General features: G+C 41.9%; 1 protein-coding gene across 1 annotated transcript; it reads right to left on the bottom strand.

The window, feature by feature from the left end:
• LOC110159855 (uncharacterized) lies at positions 1 to 15,761 on the bottom strand. Its single transcript, XM_055148695.1, has 7 exons — positions 15,278 to 15,761; positions 13,263 to 13,438; positions 10,454 to 10,712; positions 9,007 to 9,182; positions 4,289 to 5,223; positions 704 to 813; positions 1 to 506 (listed from the first exon to the last, which is right to left on the bottom strand). The coding sequence occupies exons 1-7, from the start codon at positions 15,759 to 15,761 to the stop codon at positions 1 to 3; spliced, it is 2,646 nt and encodes an 881-aa protein (XP_055004670.1).
• Between the last annotated feature and the right edge of the window lie 7,193 nt (positions 15,762 to 22,954).

Genomic DNA, 22,954 nt, shown 5'->3' with positions numbered 1-22,954 from the left:
TTACTGATGAGCGGGCTCTTTTGGACGGACAGGACATTGAATGAGAAAATGACCACCTTGACCGCAGTACAAGCACTCGCCAGCTCGAAGTCTCTGTGACCGCTCCTGAACAGTCAACTTGGCCCGGCCAATTTGCATAGGAACCTCTGGGGATAGAGAAGCGGGGGGCAGAGCAGGAACATTACCGACAGGCTGAATTTGGGCTGGAGGTGAGGAGCGAGGCACAGAGGATGTAGTGTGAGGAATTCTCTCTCGCCTTCGCTCGCGCAGCCTGTTGTTGATACGAATAGAAAGAGAGATAAGTTCCTCCAGAGAGACAGGGTCATCACGGACTGATAATTCATCTTTTAGAGTGTCAGTTAATCCCTGCCAGAAAACTCCCTTTAAAGCTGTGTCATTCCACCCAGATTCCTCAGCCAAGATTCGGAACTGAATGGAGTAGTCTGCCACACTCTTGTTTCCCTGGTGGAGATCTAGAAGCCCCTTAGCAGCATTCGCCTCACAATCTGGGTGAGCAAAAACTCTTTTAAAGAATAACTGATACTTTCAATGCCCCTGCCACCCAACATAGCCTCGGCCCAGTCAAGGGCTCTTCCACGTAACAACCCCGTAATAAAGGCTACCTTGGAATGGTCAGTTGAAAATGTTAAAGGCTGGCAAGTGAAAACAGTCATACACTGCAAGAGAAAACCTTTAATTTTACCCAGGTCCCCATTGTATGGCTCAGGATGAGGAACTAGAGTTTCACGGGGAGGGTGTACAGCGGAGGCACCAGCAGGGGCAGCAGCAGAGGCAGCAATGGAAGTGGGGTTACTGGGTTGAGAGAGATTCTGGGCTGAGAGTTGATTTGAAAGGTGCTCCACCAACCTGATTAAGTTTAAGACTTGGAGACCGATATTTAGATTTGATTCCCTGAGATCCTGTAGTGACTTGTGGTGCTGGCCAAGTAGATTTCCTTAGGTGGAAACGATCTTCTCCAACTCGTTGGGGTCTGCTGGGTCCATTGTTTGGCCAGATCATTCTGTTAAGGAATCACTGGTCGGACCCAAATATGCAGAGGGGAAAAAAAAGTATTTTATTTACAAAAATAGTCTTGGCGGGGGGATAGATTCCAGGGGAGGCAGGACGGGTCCGGGTTGGCTGCAGATGGGAGGTCTGTGGAGATGGAGGCTGACCGGAGGCTTACAGAAACTGGTGGTAACGGGATGTGGCTGGCTCCAAAACGGAAGAACACTTGGTTGATGGAACGATCTGGCACAGGAGAGCAGGTCAGCAGGTCTTTTATTGCAGGAGATGATTGCTTGATGAGGATCAGGAGTGGAGCTCAGCAGGTGAGATGAACTGGGGACCCACCCAGGAAAAGCCAAATAAGGTGAGAGAAGGGAAGAGGGAGCAGGGAAAGGAGGGGTAGGAGAGGCAGAAAGAAACCCTCACAAGAGCGGCTTACACAGGGACCCAGAAATGCGTCGGTCCCTTATAAACTCATAAAAGTTTATAAAGAGGCGCTCATTCTCCTCGTGCGCGCACTTAAAGTTGCAGACTTTTAAGCACTCATTAACCTGGCACCTCCACGCGCTCTCACCTGCAGGAGGTCAGGCGTATGTGGCTCCTCTCGTGCCAACAGAGCAGCGTGCGTAAAGCTCTGTGCTCTCTAATGGCACAGAGCTTTACGCCAAATACCCTCCAATACGGGCTGGCGGTTCTCTCTCTCTTTCGCTCTCTCCTTCAAGATTAGTCCTGGTTTAGTCCTGATTCATCGGTGTCGGAATGGGGACATCAAAAAGTGTCGAAATGACGGTATGTCGGGGCGGGGGTCTGTTGGAGTGACTGTATGTTGGGACAGGGGTTGCCTATGCTTTAGAACAGGAGGGTTAGCTTATGCTAACGTCAGTTTGGTGTACGGATATAAGGCGTTTACCCAACATACTCAACAAAAGCAAGAGTATACATTTTTAAATGAGGCTAAGTAAATTCACCCATGTCATTTGTATTCTGAGAGGAAGAACGTTCGCCTCTCAGTTTCAGTCAGCTAACGTCGGCATACGAGTGTCTCTTTTGCTAGCACTTACAGGAGAAAAAAGTCCACTTTAACCAGGCTTTTCGAAGTTCAATGGACTTCTCGACGCTATGAGAAAATAAAAAAGACAGAGCGAGAACATCTGTTTGAAGTGGACTTTTTTCCTCCTTTTTGTGTCTGTTACATTTGTCCTGCTCCCGCTGTGGAGCTTTAACTGGTCCCAGTAACTTCTTTTGCCAATTATAAAGCTATTACAAAGTATTTACAAAGAATATGCACTGATCATGTTGATTTTTTCATCATTTAAAAAGAGCAGTGACATCTAGCCGTCGTTTGAGCCATTGTTGTTGTTGCACCGGAAGTAGAAGTGCACAAACTCGACAAACCCCGCCCACAAAACTCAAAAGCGTGATAATCCCCTATAGAGTCCCCTGTGGGGCCTGGACTCTCCTGAAAAATAGATTCTTAGTCTCAGTGGGCGCATCTCAAATAAATGTAAAAATAAAGAGACAAACCCTGCATATTTAGGCTGAGTTCTTCTCTTAAACAGAAAACACTCTGTTCCACTTTGTGATGTCATGTGTTAATATAGGAAGTGCTCTACTGTGTTTTTAAACTCCATACACCTTCAGAATCATTTGGATAATTTGAACCCAGCTATTTCCAATCTCTACTGACATTAGGTAAAAGGAGCTGCTGACTCGACATCACAAGATGGACAAAAGCATTTTGTGCTTTGGAGATGTAGACAGATTAATAATTAAGTGTTACTCAAACGTGTGAATGTCTCCTGAGGCATCAGACGGTTTGCCTGAATTTCTTTAAGGCCGACCGATAGTCTTCCTCCATGGCCTCCTCGAACTCCTCCCAGCTCTGAGTTTTTGCCTCGCTTGGCCCATCAGTACGAGTCTGACGCCTCAGGAGTCCCACGGGCAAACAAGTCCTGATAAGACTCCTTCATCAGCCTGACACATCCTTTACTTCTGGGACGCATGTGCTCGTACTAACTGTTTGAGTCAGGACCCGAGCTGCAGCGTTCTGGATGTACAGCAGCATCTCACAGCTTGTTTGGAGAGACCAGTGAGCAGAACATTACAGTATCTAACCTACTGGAGACAAATGCATGGATAAGTCTCTCCAAGTCTGGTTTAGACAGTAAACCTTTGATTTTTGCTGTTTTTAGATGGCCAAGTCTGCACATGTTATCAATTTGAAGTGGTTGTTAAATTTCAAGTCTGAGTCCATCATTACTTCTAGATTTCTTGCCTGATTTGAAGGTTTTAGAGAGAGAGACTGGAGGTGACTGCTGACACTGTCCCTTTGTTTCTGTGGACCAAACACTGTTGATTTGTGTCTTCTCTGAATTTAGCTGGAGAAAGTTGTTTTGTCTCCACACACTGATCTGTTGGACGCAGTGACAGAGTGAGTCCACTGGTCCATAGTCTCCTGCTGCAGTGAGACACAGATCTGAGTGTCGTCTGCAGAGTTGTGGTAGGACACATTATTGCTGCTTATTAACTGGCCTGTAGGGGGCAGCATGTAGAGATTGAAAAAAAGGGAGCCAAGGATTGACCCCTGGGGCACCCCATAGGTCATGGACATGTGATCTGAGACACAGTTTCTAGTTTCAACAAAATACTTCCTGTCTTCTAGATAGGATTTGAACCACTTTAGTGCAGTACCAGAGGTGCCCACCCAGTCCTCCTGTCTCTGTAAGAGGATCCCATGATTGACACTGTCAAAAGCAGCACTCAGATCTGACAGGATCAAGAATGAGACTTTGCCTGCATCAGTGTTGAGGCAGGTGTCATTTGTCACCTTGATAAGAGCAGTCTCAGTGCTGTAGTGGGCTCTAAAACCTGACTGGAAACATCCAAGGAGTTGTTAATTTGGAGAAAGTTAGTAAGCTGTTAGTAAACAGTCGAGTGCCCACCCCACGTCTGGCTCCAGGGTGAGGCCCTGGTGACGCCAATCTGGGCGACGTAACTGGCCTCTGTGTAATGATCATCATGAGGGACTTCTTGAGAAATACTATAGTAAAATCCCATCGCTTTGGTTCAGTCCTGGCTTAGTCCAGGTTTAACTCTAGAAAGAAACTTGTAGCTGATGACATCAGGTGCAAAGTGTGAAGCTTTGAGCAGTAGAGCCATCACCCTCAGAGAAGATAGCTCATTTTACTGGGTCCATGATCAGAGCATCTCGGTTTATTTCCAATTCAGACAGTACATGTGTGTGTGTTCTGTTTGTGTGTGCTCTGTTTGTGTGTGTTACTGTGTGTGAGTCCTGCCCCCGCTGCAGGACAGCAGGTAGCGTCGCACTTCCTTGCTCTGTAGACCGTAGATGATTGGGTTGAGAGCTCCAGACAAGAGGTCTTTGAGCACAGAGATGATCTTCCTCTCCTCCACCAACACCTGAACCCTCTGGAGCCCCACAACGGAGAGGCCGGAGAGCAGCAGGAGGAGGTACACCAGCAGGTGTGTGGAGCAGGTCTGTAGGGCTTTTCTGTTCAGCTTGGAGCTCTGGTTTCTCACACAGACCACAGTGATCCTGAGGTAAGTGAAGAGCATGACACTGATGGAGCCGCCGAGCAGCAGAGCAGTGATGAGCAGAGCCAAGATGTTCTGGAGAAAAGTGTTTTCACATGACAGTTTATACAGAGACGGGTTTGAACAGTGCAACCCTTCAATCATTGAGCGACATCGACTCAGCCGAAGTGTCACACCAATCATAATACTCACCACCACCACAGCCCCGCCCCACGCTAACACTGTTAGTGTCACTATCATGCGGCCGCTCATGATGGTGGTGTACCTAAGCGGGTTACAGATCGCCATGTAACGGTCAAACGCCATGATCACGAGAACTGTGTACGATGCAGCACTGCTGACGTGCACCAGGAACGCCTGCAGGATGCACATCGACAGGTGGATCACCCGGTGCTTTGGTGGGCGCAGCAGGTCCATCAGCACCTGTGGCATGATCACCGAATTCAACATGACGCCGTTTAATGTAAGTTGCACAAACAGGAGGTACATGGGTGTGTGCAGTGCACGGTCACGCACTATAACAACAGCAATGCTACCGTTGGCCACTAGTACCACGATGTACAGCAGCAGGAAGCAGACCAGCGCCACGAGGGACCAGCCTCCAGAGAGAAGGAAGCCCTCCACCTGCAGCCACGGCCCCACAGAGGAGAGGTTCTGCATCTGTAACACATGGACACAAGGGTTTAGATTTTGTCACATCAGGAAGGAGACACTGATGCCCCGTTTCTGCTCAGAAGCAAAAACGACAACAAAACATACATTGGAACATTGTCCACAGATATAGATACACTTTATGTCATACTGTGGAATATTATTATAAAGGAATTTTGACCTTTGACCTGCGTAGTGGGAGTTATTTGTGCTGGATATAAACATAATGATTGAGAAAACTCCAGACTTCTCTCCTACTCCAAACACTTTTTTACATCTGACTTTGAAAGAGATGGACTTGAACACATTTAGTCCAGAGTTTTGCTTTATTCTTCCATATTTAGTTTTCCTCCTCTGTTTATAAACAGAACACAAGAATTATCCTCTTAAACCTTGTAGTGTGTTTTACTTTAGTTCATTTGACATTTGTAATTAAAAAAATACATTGGAAAACATTTGCTCAAACTCAAAGTGCACCAGGAGAAATTATATTTATTTAAAGTAGCATTCATGTTGCCTACTCTACTCTTGTGCTCATATATGTGATGGTTAAGGCAGACCCACAGTGCTTGTGTCTGCTCTATAGTCATAATCTCAGACACTTGTGGATTATCACATTATAATTTGCACATTTTAAATCATAGTATTGATCTAAAATAACTTAATAAAAGACCGACATCACAACAAAGCACCACATGCTGTTGGTCCCCTGCATATCACACTAGCAAGCAGTAGATTTATTAAAAAAAATAAAATAAATTACACTGCTGAATCCTATTTATATCACCAGTTAAGAAAATAAAATTGGGGAAAAAAAAGTACAGAACCGTAGGTGTATACCAGAAAAACAGAGATTAAAAGATTGTTCAAACATGCATGAATCAGTCCAAATACAACTTTAGAGGGTCAATGAGAAAGAAACAACTACAACATGGTTAAAAACTCTGAAAAGTCGACTTTGTAGAATAGAAATCATTCATCGACAATAAATAAAACTTGAGAAATACTGGATCAGCAGCTCCTCTGTCAGTAGAAGGTGTAGACAGAGCAGAGTCATTGGTCTATGTCCTTCATCAGAAATCTACAAAAGTCACAACATCTGCAAATTGAACTAGAACTAGAGACATTTCACTCTAACACTACAAGGATACAGGAGGATGGGAGGGCATCTGACACACAAGGTTACAGTATTTACCTTTGTCTCCAGAGTGTGTGTGTTAAACTGCAGCTGTGTTTTTATAGAAGAGCTTTGAGGAGACGTGACGTGTTTCTGGTCCAAACTCCACTGGGCCTGTTCCACTTCCACAAGTAGTTTTCTCATCACCAACAGATCTGGAGTTGTGTTTTGTTTCATTCACACAATTTTAACACACAAATCCTGCATATTTAGGTTGAGTTCTCGTCTCAAACAGGTGTTATGTGATGATACAGGAAGTGCTCCACAGTGTTTATTGATGTCACAAGGAGAAACTGGGAATTTTGAGTTAATAATAAGTGGTCAAAACACAACTCCAGGTCTGTTTTTGAGGAGGAACAAACATTATAACATGGCTTAAACCTCAGTTTTGAGCAATATAGAATGTTAAAGGTCAAAGGCAAAGTATAGGAATGTTTGTTTTTCCCGAAGTGAAGTGGAGTCAGAACGAGGCCTTTCCCGTTGTATTCGCCTGGCGCCCCCTGGAGGCTGCAGTGACATGTCAGGACAGAGAGGAAGGACACTTTTGGCTCTTCCTCTCCTCAAACTGCCCCAACACAGATCTGCTGACCCTCCCTGACCAGCACTCCTGTTAAACTGCACTGAGACCTTTGACTGAGACACAAAGGCCACCAAGAAGCCCCAAAATGTATAATAAAGAGATATGCTCTGCTTTGTCAGGTGTTGATTAGATTAGATTTAGATTACTGTATTTTTCGGACTGTAAATTGCACTTTTTTCATGGTTTGGGTGTTTCCTGCAACTTATACTCTAGTTCGACTTATAGTGCTTCTGCTCAATTTCATTTCTCTCCAGCGACTAGGTCAGGAATCAGAATACACTAGACGGTTCACAAAAACCCCAGAAGTGCAAGTTCGGGCACCAGCCAATCAGCGAAGAGCCAGATATTCAGTGTTGTCAATGATTCCCGAGATCGAAGATTTAAAGCTGGAACAAAGAGAATGTTTGGTGAATTTCATAAAGGGAAAAGACGTTATTGGCCTTTTTTCTACGGGATTTGGGAAAACTTTAATATACCAGTTAGCCCCGTTAGCAGCGCATTACATACGTCACCATCAAATAGCAGCGATTGGATAAATTTTAAAAAAAAGTACCTGCCTAACATCAAGCGAATTAATTCTAAAATTGTGAGGTCAGATGGTTTCTACAAAGTGAAACTGGCTGATGAATCAGGCTAACAAGAGGGCGCTCTAGGCTTATGTATCATGTCTCCTGCAGAAAAAGCCTCTGTCTTCCTGTAAGTAGTGAAATATGAAAATGGTAATTAACCCTTCCAGACCTGACGGTATCGTATACGATACCAGCGGACATGTTTTACATAACCGCGCATAACGTTTTAACCGTAAAAGATAGAGACTTAATTTTTTTTTCCTTGTATAGATAAGACCTGTGGCTTTACGAGCATCTTTCCGGCATCATCCTACGTCACACGCACGCTGCGTGGTGATGTAGTGAAAACAGGTGTCCAATAGGAACTTCGCTCTTCGGCGCGTGACGCGCTCCATCCATTTTCATTGGCCCAAACTTTACCAAAGATTGTTATAAGTCAAGATAGTTACTCCTCTGAGCGATTGTGCTCATAGCATTTGATAAAGCAGACCTAAGTACCATTATTTCTCAAGTAAATGGCAAATTACGCATCTCGGTGTGCTACTATTTTTATTTGAAAAGTTTTTTTACTTGCAAATGATACATAATACACCCAACAGGACGTAAACAGCCTAGTGCCGAGCAATGAATCGGGTGCGCGGGTGTGAGCAGGTGCGCGCAGATGCACGCTTGGCGTAGACCCGGCGCACATTCGTGTGCCAAGGCATTTGTTGTTTTGCGCACAGAGGATAAAGAGCACCGGGAAGTCTATCAGAAGAAAGAAAGAACGAACGAACAGAAATGGCACGCAAAGCGTCACTTTCCTTGCTGGAAGCAGTGGCGATGGTAACGGAGCCTGGCAGTGACGCCAAGCCGGATGTGGACACTTTTTATACAGATGAAGAGTTGGATTACCTGGAGGGTCTGGACCCTATTGAAGAGTAAGTAGCAAATATTTCATAGTTATTTAGAGCAAACATCATGCAACACTTGTAGTAAACGGGCGTAAATACATAATAGTAGCATGCGTAATGCCTATTTACGTATTGTTTGGATACAGTTTTATTTGATGCGTGAGGGGTATAATCATTTAGGTGGGGGATGAGATTGTGAACTTCAGACAACTGTTTACCTGTGTTGCACTAGACTTATGACATGTATGTTGTTGTTTGTAATAACGAGCTACAAACTACATGTGTAAAGTGGATGAAGTGGTTTGGGATGTGTGGATGTCCTAATTAGTGAGGTCATAATCTGTTGACACCATTTGGGTGGGGGATGGGGTTGTGCATTGTGTTTGCCCCTGCTGCACTAGACTTAGACTTGTTGTAGTCCATATGTAATACACAAGTTTTACACAAACTAACATTTTTTCCTTTTCTTTTGTTTAGTGCTGAGTCAGAGGATGTTCCTCAGGCTCCTCCAGATTCCCCTGTGCCATTCACTTCAGGTGTCTCCCCAACTTCAGTGTCTACAACCCCAGTCACCCGTCCAGAACCATCAACACCTTCAACACCTACGATCTCCTCTGAGAGCAGGAGGAGGGGCAGGGATGGAGGGCATGGAAGATCCAGATCTCCACTCCTCAGTACTTCATCTCCATCACCACACTTACTAACCACCACACCAGGAAGACCGCAGCAGGCAAGGATCATATGGGAGGCTGTCATGTGTGCACTGCTGACAAACACAGGGGAAGAGGCAGTGTACTGCATGGAAATGCAAGGCCTGTGATGTGGCACTATGCCTGGTGCCTGATAGGAACTGCTTCCATGATTGGCACTAGTGAAGGACTTGGACGAGTGCACTTTTTTTTGTTTTGAGGGCAAAAATGACATTTTTAGAATACCTACAAACTTCATATTTTGCACTTTTGTAGCTAAGACCCTAAACTAAGTATTTATTATGTCTAAAAAGTTGTTTATACATGTTTGCTGTGTGTTTTGAATAAAGGAGTGTGAATATTATTTTCCTTTGTATTTCTAGTTCTATAACTTTTATTACAGCCATATGACACAACTACAGCATTCAGATTGTGTGAAAGAACAGGTTGTACTGAAAAAAAAAGATGTACAGCACTTCATTAGGGGATAAAAGTGGGAGTTTTAATAGCAAAATTAGGGGAAAAAAATCAAGGCGAGGACAAATGTACCAAAAATACCCTTAGGTCTGGAAGGGTTAAACAGCAGAAAGAAAGTTTGGAGTGAGCGAGAAACTTGTGATTGACTGGGGATAAGTGGGGATGGAGAACACAGGGTCACATTAAGCAGGAGGATGCACCATGCAACTTTCCTGGAAGTCACTGGATGGATCGACAAAGCCTGGACTTCAGTGATAACCGAAGTTGCAGAGTCACTCAGAAGTGACACTGAGGATGATGAACTCAGTGAATTCAGTGGATGTAGTGATTTGGAGTGAGATGGAGAGTTTGGTTTATGTTATGTCATTTATGCTGTAGTTATCTGAATAACTGTTGATATGTTACGTTAACATACCAGACTGTTGTTCTTTTACTCTACTGTTGTTACTAGAACTTGCCTTTCAAGATGAAATGTCGATTCCTGGTCCCTGATTTTATAAAATAAATTTAAATGTGTTTCATTTTTTTATTATATATGTTTTTTCTTCTTCATTAGGCATTTGGTTGGTGAGACTTATACTCTGGAGCGATTTATAGTCAGAAAAATGCAATATATTAGATTTTGATTTATTGTCATTGTACAAAATACAACAAAACTTTGATAGAGCAAATCTGTAGCAGTAAAAATGAATACATATAAACACATTCTCACAGCCATACCAATAAAAACATTAAACAATGAAGGGAGTTTGAAGCCTTCCCGAGGAGAGAGTACAGAAGAGGCAGTTCCCATGGTTCCTGGTTTAGTCCTGGTTTAGTCCTGATTTAGCCCTGGTCTAGTCCCGGGCTCTTGCGACAGAACAGCACCCCCACTCGCGCTCGTATCTCTCGAATCTGCACGCCGTAGATGAGAGCGTTGAGCGCCGGCAGAAGCACCTCGCCCACCACGGACACCACCTTCTTCTGCTGCGAGAAGCGTGGGAAACGGTGCAGCGTCACCACGGAGAAGGCCGAGATGAGGAGCAGCAGGTACACGCACAGGTGAGACGCGCAGGTGTGGAGGGCGCGGCGGTTTAAGGTCGCACTGCGGCGCCGAAGACACACGCACGCGATCTAAAAGAGACATCACCAAGACACAGGGAACGTCAGTGTATTTATATACTGAAAGGTCCTATCTTACACTAAATATCAGGTTCAAATAGGACCCAGGAGAGATCACTAGATTAGTCAAACATGTATAGATAACTTGATGGGGGAACAGAGTTATAAAAAAGCTCAACAGAACAAATAGATAATAATTTTTCTGAGATTTTGAGACACTCCCGTTGCTCGAGCTCGATCTTGCTTGGAGTTATGACCAAAAACGCATATTTGACCTTGGTGACCTTGACCTTCAAGTGAACTTGACAGATTTCAGCCTGTAACATCCAGTGTGCCCCGGTTATGTGTGTGCCAACTTGTGTGATGATTGGGTGAATATTTTAGGCAGATGGTTCAGAAATTGCCGAAATGGCCTATACTTTATAATGGCCTGACCTTTCAATTGACCCGTGTGACCTCAAATTACCTTGGCAAGGCAAGGCAAGTTTATTTGTATAGCACAATTCGTACACAAAGTAATTCAAAGTGCTTTACAGAATAAGAAATACATTCAAATCATAATAAAAACAAATCAAATAATAAATAATCATGAAGATTAAAATTAAAAAAGAGAGACATAAATTGGAGAGAAGAGTGTGGAATGAAAACCTTTCAGTTATTTGCACAGTTAAACAGAAATGTTTTGAGTCTGGATTTAAACAGCGTCACAGAAGAGTCTGTCTCACATGTTCAGACTGTTCCAGGTTTTAGCTGCATGAACCTGAAACTCTGACTCCCCTTGTTTAGTCGTGACTCTGGGCACCAGCAGGAGGCCGGTCCCTGAGCTCCTCAGAGTGTGAGATGGTTCATATGACACTAACATGTCACAGATGGACTTTGGTGCTCGGCCATGGAGACACTTGTACAAGCAGAGCTGCTTTAAAGTCTATTCTCTGAGCCAAAGGAGCCAGTGCAGAGACCTGAGCACAGGACGCATGTGCTCGTACTTCCTAGTTCGAGTCAGGACCCGAGCTGCAGCGTTCTGGATGTTCTGGATGTTCTGAATGTTCTGCAGCTGTCTCACAGCTCGTTTGGAGAGACCAGTGAGCAGAACATTACAGTATCTAACCTACTGGAGACAAACGCATGGATAAGTTTCTCCAAGTCTGATTTAGACAGTAAACCTTTGATTTTTGCTATGTTTTTTAGATGGTAAAAGGCTGCAGATGTTATTGATTTGATGTGGCTGTTAAAGTTCAAGTCTGAGTCCATTATTACCCCGAGATTTCTTGCCTGATTTGAAGGTTTTAGAGAGAGAGACTGGAGGTGATGCTGACACTGTCCCTTGGATGAAACATTTTTTTGCGGCATCGAGCACGGGGGCTTGACAGACACACACACACACACACAGACAAACACAGGGTGAATACAAAACCTGGCCAACCCTTCGGGGACCAGGTAATGACTTTTTTGAATAGCACTCCCAATCATGCTTTCTCAGATCTATTTCAATTATTCTAACTTATTTAGTTTGTGCCTTTCTTTTTTGTAAGTTGTCACTAGATTTTAGCATGAGTTTCCTCCATTCATGACATACGTAGAGGCAGACACATCAACAGAAATTCCGAGGCCCCGGGCAAAAAGTTTTACATGTGTCCCCTTCTAATATTAATTAATAAACCTTTTTCACAACGGCTGGTAAAGTACAGTCAGGCTGTAGCCACCTAGTGCCTCTGCTCAATTTCATTTCTCTCCAGCGATTAGTTCAGAAATCAGAATACACTAGATGGTTCACAAAAACCCCGGAAATGCGAGTTCGGGCTCCAGTCAGCGGAGAGCCATATATTTTGTGCTGTCAACGATTCCCGAGATCGAGGATTTAAAGCCGGAACAACGAGAATGTTTGGTGAATTTTATCAAGGGGAAAGACGTTATTGTCCTTCTTCTTACGAGATTTGGTAAAAGCTTAATGTTCCTCAATTAACCTTAATATACATCACGACCAAATAGCAGCAATTGGTTAAATTAAAAAGCACCCACTTACCGTCAAGTGAATGAATCCTAATGCTGCAAGGTCAGACGGTTTCCACAAAGTAAAACCAGCTGATGAATCAGTCTAGGTAAAGTAACTAGTTTGAAGGACGAAAGCTTAATTAGTGAACAACATCCTGGATGTCTACATCATGACATCACTTTTTTTTATTTATTGCAGAATCAGTCTGAGTTAACAAGTTACTTATGTTTTATTCATGACCATAACATTAGTTTTGCTCAGTAGTTCGTTCACCTTTAGTTTTTCATCTTTCGTATCTTGATAGTTGTGGATAAATTCTTCATGTTTATCCTTTGTGGACCTTGTTAGTTGAATTATTTATCATTTATCATTTATCAGTAGTTCCACAAACCTATAGCGGGGCTCTTCCGGTCGTTGTGAAAAAGGTCTATAAGCAGAAGTTTCACTTTGCCTGTTTTACAACTCGTACGACTTTTTGTATTTGTGTATTTTTATTTTCAACTTTCCCCTTTTGAGCACAGGTACTATCCCTCCAAACCAAGTCAGAATGAGAAAATAACCCGTCTTACTTTAAAGTACGTGAGTGCGACAGCGAGGAGGGAGGAGCCGAGCAGCAGGACGGTATAGACCAGACCGAAAACGTTGTTGATGAGGAGGTCTTCGCACGAGAGCTGAAACAGAGACGCATTATCACAGAAGAGGTTGGGGATGATGTGCCTGCAGCGGGAGAGGCGCAGGGTCAGACCTGAGGGGGACGGCGGTGTGAGGAAGAGAGAGAAAATTATAGATCAGAATACGTCAAATAGTGTAGTAAAGTAACGTGCCAAATCAGGTTTTAGAAATGTGACCCCAGACTTGTGGAGCTCAACAGTGCTCACCCCATTTCCCACACTGTAAAATCTAACACTAGGGTTAACTTGCATTCAGCTCATTTATTTTACTCACAGCTACGAATTTGTGGATCTTAATGATTGTGGTAAAGCAACAGTTACTTTCAAGACAAAAAAAGCACACTACTTCTCAAAACATGCATCCTGAATTTCGGACTTCAGGTCATCACGCAATGCATACTTGCAAGGCTCCTCCGAAAAAGTGAGCATCGAACCATCATGTTTGATTTCCCAGTGAGATGTGTCTATTGTCAACGCCTATCTTTTGAACCATGTTGCTTTTGTTTCTGGTTCTGATATTGTCATATTTTAGTTTTGGGATTCGGACATCGTAATTGTGTGGGTGTTGGATCCTAACAGCAGAAAACGGCTCGAGAAATGGGCTTTGGAAGTTTGCGAACTCCATAAATGCAAAAGTGAATCAGATGTGTGTGACTCAAACCTCTGTTCAAACTGTTTCTCTTTCCCACGAAACTGAAAATAGTGAAAGGTGAAGGCGATGGGCAGGATTGATCCACAGGAAGAACCAAAAAGGAAACATTTGACTGTCTAAATCATCCTGAGTTTGCAGAGAACATTTTGTATGTGGAGCAACAACAAAGCAAAGTCGGAGCCCTATTTGAGCAGAATACGACTGTCCAAGTGAACTGTGCAGATTCAAGAAATGAGTTGAAATTTGACATAACTAAGGTATAAAGCTTTATCACTGTGTGCAAACAGCATCAAACCTGCGTCTCTAATCCAAAGAAACATGTAAAACTGGGGAGGTCAGGCTTTATTGGATCTATACAATTATAAATGTAAAAACATAAAGCAGCTTATATCGTCAGAGCAAATCGACATCACTGTCGATTTAGACTAGCCCTATTATTTTATTGTTACATGTTACAATGTGTTTTGAACTTAAGATGAAGAAAAGTTTTATTGTGTTTTTTCAAAGACTAATAAATACTGAAATCCTTGTGTCCCTGATGCAGATCTAATGTCATTATTGTAGAATAGAACCTGTTTTTACTCTAACTTGCTCAATTCAAATCGATCGGTTTCCAGGGTTTTACCAAGTAAGATTAAATGACTATTAAAGTAAAGTTTACTACATATTTCAGATTTGAGGAACTGACTGATTCTTTGGCTCAGTTTCACAACACGAGTTCTATGAATGAAAACTAAAGTTCACTTCACTTGCTGTGTGTGTGATGAAAGAGGAATTTACTGAACACTACACTGAGGAAATACTTGTGAGCTCAGCTTTAGCTTCACATTCACTTTAATCAGATTTTTCAAGGCAATCGCTTTTCCTAGATTTTTTCTTGTAAGATTAGATTTCACAGTGCCCTGGTTTATTCCCGGTCTAGTCCTGGTTTAGTCCCATTTTAGTCCTGGTTTTGCCCTGGTTTAGTCCTAGTTTAATTCTGGTTTAGTCCTGGTTTAGTCCTAGTTTAGTCTTAGTTTAGCCCTGGTTTATTCCATTCATTTTTCATCCATAGACTTTATGAAAAAAGTTTGAAAGTTTGCTTTGGGATAATCAAGTACTAAATCACTTCAAGACCTATGATTTTATTTAGAACCTGTTCCTGAAACTTTTTACAGAATCTTACATTTAATATGACCTTTTTGGACTTGAATTTTAGCTTTTTAACTCTAAAGATTATTACATTTCGTAATAATGTTGAAAATGTAAAAGCGAGACTGACCGAGCAGCACAGCCACCATGACGAGAGTGCTCCCCCACGAGGCCAGCGACAGGCACAGCACCATGCGGGTACTCATGATGGAAGAGTACCTGAGCGGGTTACAGATCGCCACGTAGCGGTCGAACGCCATCGCCATGAGAACCGTGTGCGACGTGCTGCCGTACAGGTTCACGCAGAAGGCCTGGAGGGCGCAGAAGGCGAAGGGGATGCGCCTCTGGTCCGACGGCGAGGAGATGTCCATGAGCACGTGCGGGATGATGATGGTGGCTCCGAAAACGTCATTCATGATCAGGTTGCAGAAGAGGAGGTACATGGGCGTCCTCAGGGTCTTCTCTGTGAAAATGAGGAGCACCAGGCCCATGTTGGAGACCAGGATGAAGATGTAGACGAGGAGCAGGAGGAGGAACACCGCCATGGAGTAACCGGGATCGACCCTCAGACCCTCCAAGAGCAAAACATCTGCATCCCAAGTCTTGTTATCCATGTGAGACATCTCTGATACTAACGGATGCTAAAACTAGAATCGAAAACTAGACACTCATTTGAGCAGATATCAGTACGAAAAAGTTATGTTCACAGGACAGAAGTGGAAAATGAATCGCTTTAGAAAGATCTTGAGCTGAATCTGAATATAAAAGGGTTAGTATTACCATTTAATGTTGAAAATCACATTCTACTGTCCATAGAAAGTGTTTTTTTATTATCATTGTTGGATCAGAATTGGTATTGAGCAGAGGAGGGGACTTGCAAGACTTGAGTCACTATTTTTATGACTTGGGACTTGACTTGATAAAATGGACTGATTAAAGACTCGGGGGCTCGACTTGGACTTGAAGCTCAATGATTTGGGACTCGACTTGATGCGTCACCTTCACCTCAATATTTTTCTCTTCACAGTTGATAAATGCGAAGCTGAGTTTTACAGAAACTGGAACATGTCCCTCCCACTTCTCTGTTTGGTACTTTGGATGTACATGAAGTACTCTGATACTCAAATGTACTACAGTAACATATAGAACAATACAGTAAAACACAGGAAACTACACAGAACTTGATCCTTCTATTTCAGTGCAGGTGACACGAAAAAATAACTGTGCATTTTAAAATCTTAATTCTTTCTATTCTGACTGTAATGATTCGCACTAAGATCTTGTCAAGATGTTTAAAAAGGAAAAAGTAGCATTTCTACAGCTCTTAACATTAACAACATACTCATATATAAATATACCATGACTTTTTAAGAAGAATTTAGTTTAAAATTCATGTAAATTGCTAAAATCGAAGCTATTTTTGGTACTTTGGCTTCAAGACTCGAGCTCAAAGCAGATGATTTGGACTCGACTTGGACTTATGGGCCAGTGACTCGAGACTCGACTTGGACTTGCCTGGCTTTGACTTGGGGCTTGAGTTCAAAGACTTGGGACTTGCAAAACCATGACTTGGTCCCACCTCTGGTATTCAGTATCGCGTCTATTTCTTTGAAATCAAGTGTGAAATTTTTTGATCATGACAACATTAGAGGAGAGGTTTGTTAAGTTTCTCAAAAACAAGGTGGGCAGAGTAACCAAAAATTGTTCTGAAGTAAGAGTAATATTCAAGAAATGACTAAAGTACGAGTATAAAAGTATTTGGGAAAACTAGACAGGCTAAATAATATCTGGAGTGAGGCAATAAACGCGAATGTTATTTCACATTGTCAACCTAAAGCTTTGTCGCTTGTAGACTTTCTCACCAAAACCCTCCTTAGTTTTGATATCAAGCCTGAATTTTTTGGATCATGACAACATTAGAGGAGAGGTTTGTTAAGTTTGTCAAAAAAGAGGTGGGCAGAGTAACCAAAAAGTTGTAATGAATTAAGATTAACTAACTAAGAAATGACTCAAGTAAGAGTATAAAAGTATTTGGGAAACCTCTACTCAAGTAACTTAAAGAGTAACAATCGGGATATAACATCTGATTTGTAATTTATAATTTAATTTAAAGGATGGACACAGAAAAATCTTCCTAAGTTTTGCTATCAAGCTTTAAATTTTTGTATCACAACAACATTTAGAGGAGAGGTTTGTTAAGTTTCTCAAAAAGGAGGTGGGCAGAGTAACCAAAAATTGTTCTGAAGTAAGAGTAATATTCAAGAAATGACTAAAGTAGGAGTATAAAAGTATTTGGGAAAAGAGTAACTATCGGGATATAACATCTGATTTTTAATTTATAATGTACTTTAAAGGATGGACACAGAAATGAGACAAACTAAATAATATCTGGAGTGGTACAAGAAACGCAAATGTTATTTCATAGTGTCAACCTAAAGATTTGTCGCTTATAGAAGAGACACCAAAACTTTAACTCAAGTAAGGGTCTGTTTACACGAGAATGGTTGCGGGTAACGACAAAATATTTAATCGGAAGTGCTTTTCGTTTAGAAGGTGACGACGTTTTTGGGGCTTAAAAACGCAAAAACCTGAAACGACCCTTCAGGGTTGAAAAGTTGAATTCGCTCCACTGTAGTGTTTCCATCCACACTGCCCAAGATGCAAAAAACACGTTTACATTATAAACATCGATCAAATTCCACACATTTTTGCGTCTCCGTTCGCATGCAGATTTCCTCCCGAAAACTCTCGACTAAACGTGGAATAAAAAGTGAAGACACTACGCCACTTTTTGCGTCTTCTGTTCAGACCGTCGGCATATAAACGTAGCCTAAGAGTGCTTCAATAAAACTATGCCTCAAGTACGAGTAAAAGTATGCTGCTAGAAAAGTACTCTAAAAAGCAAAACGTTCACCTTTTCAGTTTCAGAAAATTCCGGTGTCCAAGAGATGTCTGCATGAATGTGTCTTCTATCGTCTTTACAGATAAAATTTAAACTCTGCACCTGATTTTTTATTTTTTTTTAAAGCTAACAACAACCAGCATACTAATGTGCACCTCCTGATTCTCTGACAATAAAACGCTTTATGATTAGATGCAGAAAGTACACGTTTTGATCTCAGGAGCTGCTTATACAATATATCTGAGCTGGGGCAAGACACATTTTACTCAAATAAATGGGAAAAGTTAAGTTTCAATACATGGAATTGAATTGTTTAAGAATCCAAAGATTTCAATAATCCCTTTTTAAGCAAAATCATTCACAAATCTCAGACTAAAACATAAATGACAGAAAGCAAATGTCCCAGAGTAATTTAACAAAGCATGGGAAGGCATCTGACACATTTAGGCAACAAATGTTTTTCAATTTACAGCTACTCCTGACCTGGAATTAAAGTAACATCATTTAATACTGGTTTAGTCCTGTTCAGTCCTGGTTTTAGTCCTCACACATATGAAAAGTAAAAAAAAAAAAAAACATTTGCGACAACAACAACAAACAGGAGCTGGATCACATTTCAAAATCTGTGAAAATTCAAAAATACAAGATTTGTTCCAAAAAAGACAAGACCGTGAATGGTGTAAAAACATCTGGATCGGTTCTGCTGTTTCTAAAAACTTTTAAAAAATCAACGTCAAATGTAAAAGTGTGACGATAGAGAGGTCCTGTTTCTAAGAGAGTCCTCTGAGTCTGAGAGCAACCGAAGCTGTTTATAATGTCTGCCACGTCGCTAAGAAACCAGGACTAGAGCAGGACAAAATCAGGACTGAACCAGGTCTAAACCAGGATTCAAAGATTCTGTATGTAAAGTTGCCTGGTCTCCATGGTGATGCTAGTATTTATTTTTTACGGTGATTTTCATTGCTGATAAATACACTGACAAACATCTGCTCGTCTCAGAGATCTTTCAGACTAACAGTAGTTGGTGCACCAAACGTTCCATTCGAACCTGAAACTCTCAGTTGGGTTTGTTTTCGTTGGTGTGAAAGCTTCAATCACACTCGGATCTGCACTAAATCAGAAGGATGGAGACCTCAAAAAAGAGGTGGTCTCGGTTGGTTTGACTCTGCACCAAATGCCAAACTCTGGTACGTTCCCTCTGGTGAGAACGAGAACTCGGGTCCAAACTATAGACAGTAAGTCCAAACCAACTATTCCAAACGCATCATGGGAGGGAATATAAATTATTACATTTACTGTGTTTGGTCAAACAGTGGCCAAACGGGGTCCAACCAACAGTAAATGTATTTATTTATTTTATTTATTTGAGACAGGGACAGCACACAGTTTTTACATTAACCTTAACAGGAGAGATGCTTTGTACCAGGTTGTAACATCAGTGCTGATTTCCACCTGTCGTCCCTGGGCAGGTTCATTGATTGACTGTATTTAACTGACCCTGATCAACTGTTCTTCCCGGAGATTTATGTAGCATGTTTTGGGTTGGTAAAGCGATCAAAGGAACCAGAAGTGATTTCCCTAAACCGGCCGTGTGGACTCAGACCTGTACAGCGTCATCTTTGAGACAAGAATCTGCTGCTGTCAGGATCAACCAGGTCACCCTGGGTGCGCACGGGGCTGGCGCACATTAGCTCCTTGGTTAAAAGGTGTGACGGGGGTTGGGGTTGGGTCTGGACACCTGCCCCACAGTCCGTAGGTTTGAGAGTCCAGGCTCTCCGGACCAGGGAGGCTCAGGCAGGGTTTGAGAAACTGGCCAACCGAGGGACCAGCCTGCGGCGTCCGTGCCCTGCAGAGTGGCTCCGTGAGAAGGCCACTGGGTGAGGTGGTCTCGGTCTTGCTTTCGAGAGGTCTGGCATGTGGGAGAGCCTCATCATCTCCGAGCCACGTGCAGTTGAACCCACTGTGAGCAGGAGCCTTGGAAATACGTCAGTTGGACCAGTTTTATTTGGTTTGCAGGTGTGAAAGGAGCACACTAGAGTCTATTGGCTACAGAAGAACTATTTTATTGCCTGGTGCAGACCAAATAATTGAACGAGCGGTGTGAACGCGCCCTCAGTTAGATTGTTTAATGCCATACTTTGGAACATTTGAATTAAAGCAACTCCAGCATTTCCATGGAGACAACATTTATGAAGAAAAAGAGTCTGAGCACTTCACTGGGTCTTAAAAGAGTAAAAAATAGCAGTACAGGTTTTCTGCGAGGGTTAAAACAGTGGTTAAGCCACTGTGTTTGATTTGAGCTGAAATAATCAGAGTCTGGAGAAGGAGAGTAGACTATAAAAAAACAGAACCACCTGATGACATCACCAGCAGGAATAATGAAACATGTGAATTAAATAAAACCCAGCTCCAGGTCTGTTTCTGAGGAAGATACTAGATTAAAACTGTGTTAAAGCTCCACTCTGGGACATTTTCTCACTCGGGCCTGTATAAAGTTTGAGTTCTTTTTCCTGGTTCCTCCTCTTAGTCCGGGCTCAGTCCTGGTTTGTTCCTTTTTTTTTTAGTTCTGGTTCTGTCCTGATTTATTCCTGGTTTAGTCTTGGTTTAGTTCTGGTTCAGTCCTTGTTTAAAGAAATACTGCGGGACATTTCATCACATTGGGCCTGTACAAAGTTTGTTGTTGAGATGTTCCTCCAAACTTCGCGACCTCCTTTGGGTTTCTGCTCTGTTACTGTCACATGTTTTTGTTATTGACACAGTCGCTTCCTCAAGTCCCCGTAGACCTGGTTTGGTCCCGGTTCAGTCCTGGTTTAGTCCTGGTTTAGACCTGGTTCAGTCCCAGAGCTCGGTCTCCAGACACTAATTATCAAAACAACATGAGGTTAATGAGGAGATGATGAGATGTTTCCTAAGACCAAAGTAATGCCCAAACCTCAGAAGAATTAGAATTAGACGAAAGTTTGTGTGTGAGGATTAAGTTTCTAACATCAAGTGAAATGTTACAAATATTAAAATAAAAAACTTTAAATATGATTAGATTATAAGGGCCCATGCTACGCTATTTTCTGAATTATGGTAGTTGTGTTTTGTTTCATTCACACATATTTAACAGTAGGGATGTAACAATAACCAAAATAACGTGATATCGTATCGTCAAAGTTCTCAGAATAATATCGTGGACCATCACAATGTATCGAATTACAAGTCTCTTTGCTTAAATGAAGAGTTATGGTGCAGAAATAGATTTTTTTTAAAACAGAGGGAACTACATAGACCATGATCCTTTGCTCCATTTCAGTGCAGAAACTTCACACTAGTTCATATTCGAGTTGTTTTCATTGTGGATGTAGAGTCGACTCCAGAGACAGAAAAATCTGGTGCCTCCTGCTCCCACGAATTTATCTGAGTATAGGTCTGATCCGGCACCATGTGGACACCTGAAAACACTGATACTCTGATGTAGGTCGATGCACCGCGAAGTAATTCAGCACCAAAACACTAAGAGGCTAGAATATATGTCCATTCATATAAACGTGTGTCTGTGTGTACGACCTGCAGACGTATAATCTCTGAAAAGTTTAACATGAACCAGCTCCAACACGACAGAAACACAGAACAGACTCACCATCAGCAGAACACCCCTCTGTCACAGAGAGAACACTCATATTCCACTGAGTCGTGTCCTTTAGTTCAACAGAAGCTGAAGCGCATCAGTACACAAGAGCGAGCTGTTTTTATGAGCGCTTAGTTTATGCAAATGAGCCATGTGGTTTTAAGTTTTGTTCCTGTAAAATATAAACAATAACCTCAAAGCTGTGTGGACAGAGATGTGTCTGGACGCAGATCGTTTCCAATATAGTGATACCTGGAATCGTTTCAGTGTAAATGGGGTCTACAAGAAGGAATAACAGTTCTAAGCACTTTTAAGTCTTAGTTTTTTGGATTAAGTCTTGTCAAGGCATTTTAAGACAAAAAAGTACCGTACTCCCAGTTTTGTTTAACCTCCACAAAATACTGCAATAAATATCATACCGTGAGATGTATATCGTGGAAATTTTGTACAGAGAGATTTGGATGTTGTTACATTCGTAATCGTGAGCCTCCCCAACATATTGTGAGCTTTCCCGTGATATCGAAATAAATATAATACCATCTAACCATCTAAAATCTACTTAGTTACTTTTATGAAAAAAAGGATGAGTCATAAATCTAATCCAGCCCAAGTTAGATCAGAAAATATAATAAGTAATATGGGCCCTTTAAAATATAAAAGTTTGCAGCAGGTGTAAACTGTCATGTTTTCACTTTTTAAATAAATAAAAAAATTCAATATGAAACAGGTTTAAAAAAAAAAAAACAGATGCTTAAGTCTGTCTCAAGTTTGGAGTTTACTGACTAAACCAGGACTAAACCAGGACTGAACTAGGACTATGTTCTGCTGTGTTTCTCTTCACTTGTATGACTTTATTTGAGGCTCTGGAGGTTTTGGGTTGGATGTTATATAAGTGGAGAAACACCTGTCGCACCTGTCGCACCTGTCACACCTGCCGAGGCTCAGGTGAGTGTCTCCTGTCACCTCCAACACACAGATCACAGTCACACATGTTTTGACTTTCTGGATTGTATTATCTGTTACTGACACTGATGATGTATTTTGTATTTATTGCATAAGAGTTTATATAATTTACATTTGGTTTATTTAGATTTTTTTAAGGGTTCTTTCTTTTTTCCATCTTCTTTTTGTATTTCATGACCAAAAGTCCAGTTCTCAGCGGTTATGTTCACATTATTAACCCCCAGCAAATTAACTTTATTTTGTTGGTCCAGGATTTTTAGGATGTTTTTTGTATTTGTATTTTATTTAAATTTGTATTTGTATGTCATTTAAAGTAAAACCAGGACTAT

This window comes from Boleophthalmus pectinirostris, unplaced genomic scaffold (genome assembly GCF_026225935.1).
Source record: "Boleophthalmus pectinirostris isolate CB_2022bp ecotype Guang Dong unplaced genomic scaffold, ASM2622593v1 HiC_scaffold_12, whole genome shotgun sequence".
NCBI lineage: Eukaryota > Metazoa > Chordata > Actinopteri > Gobiiformes > Gobiidae > Boleophthalmus > Boleophthalmus pectinirostris.
This window is presented reverse-complemented; position numbering and strand designations above follow the sequence as displayed.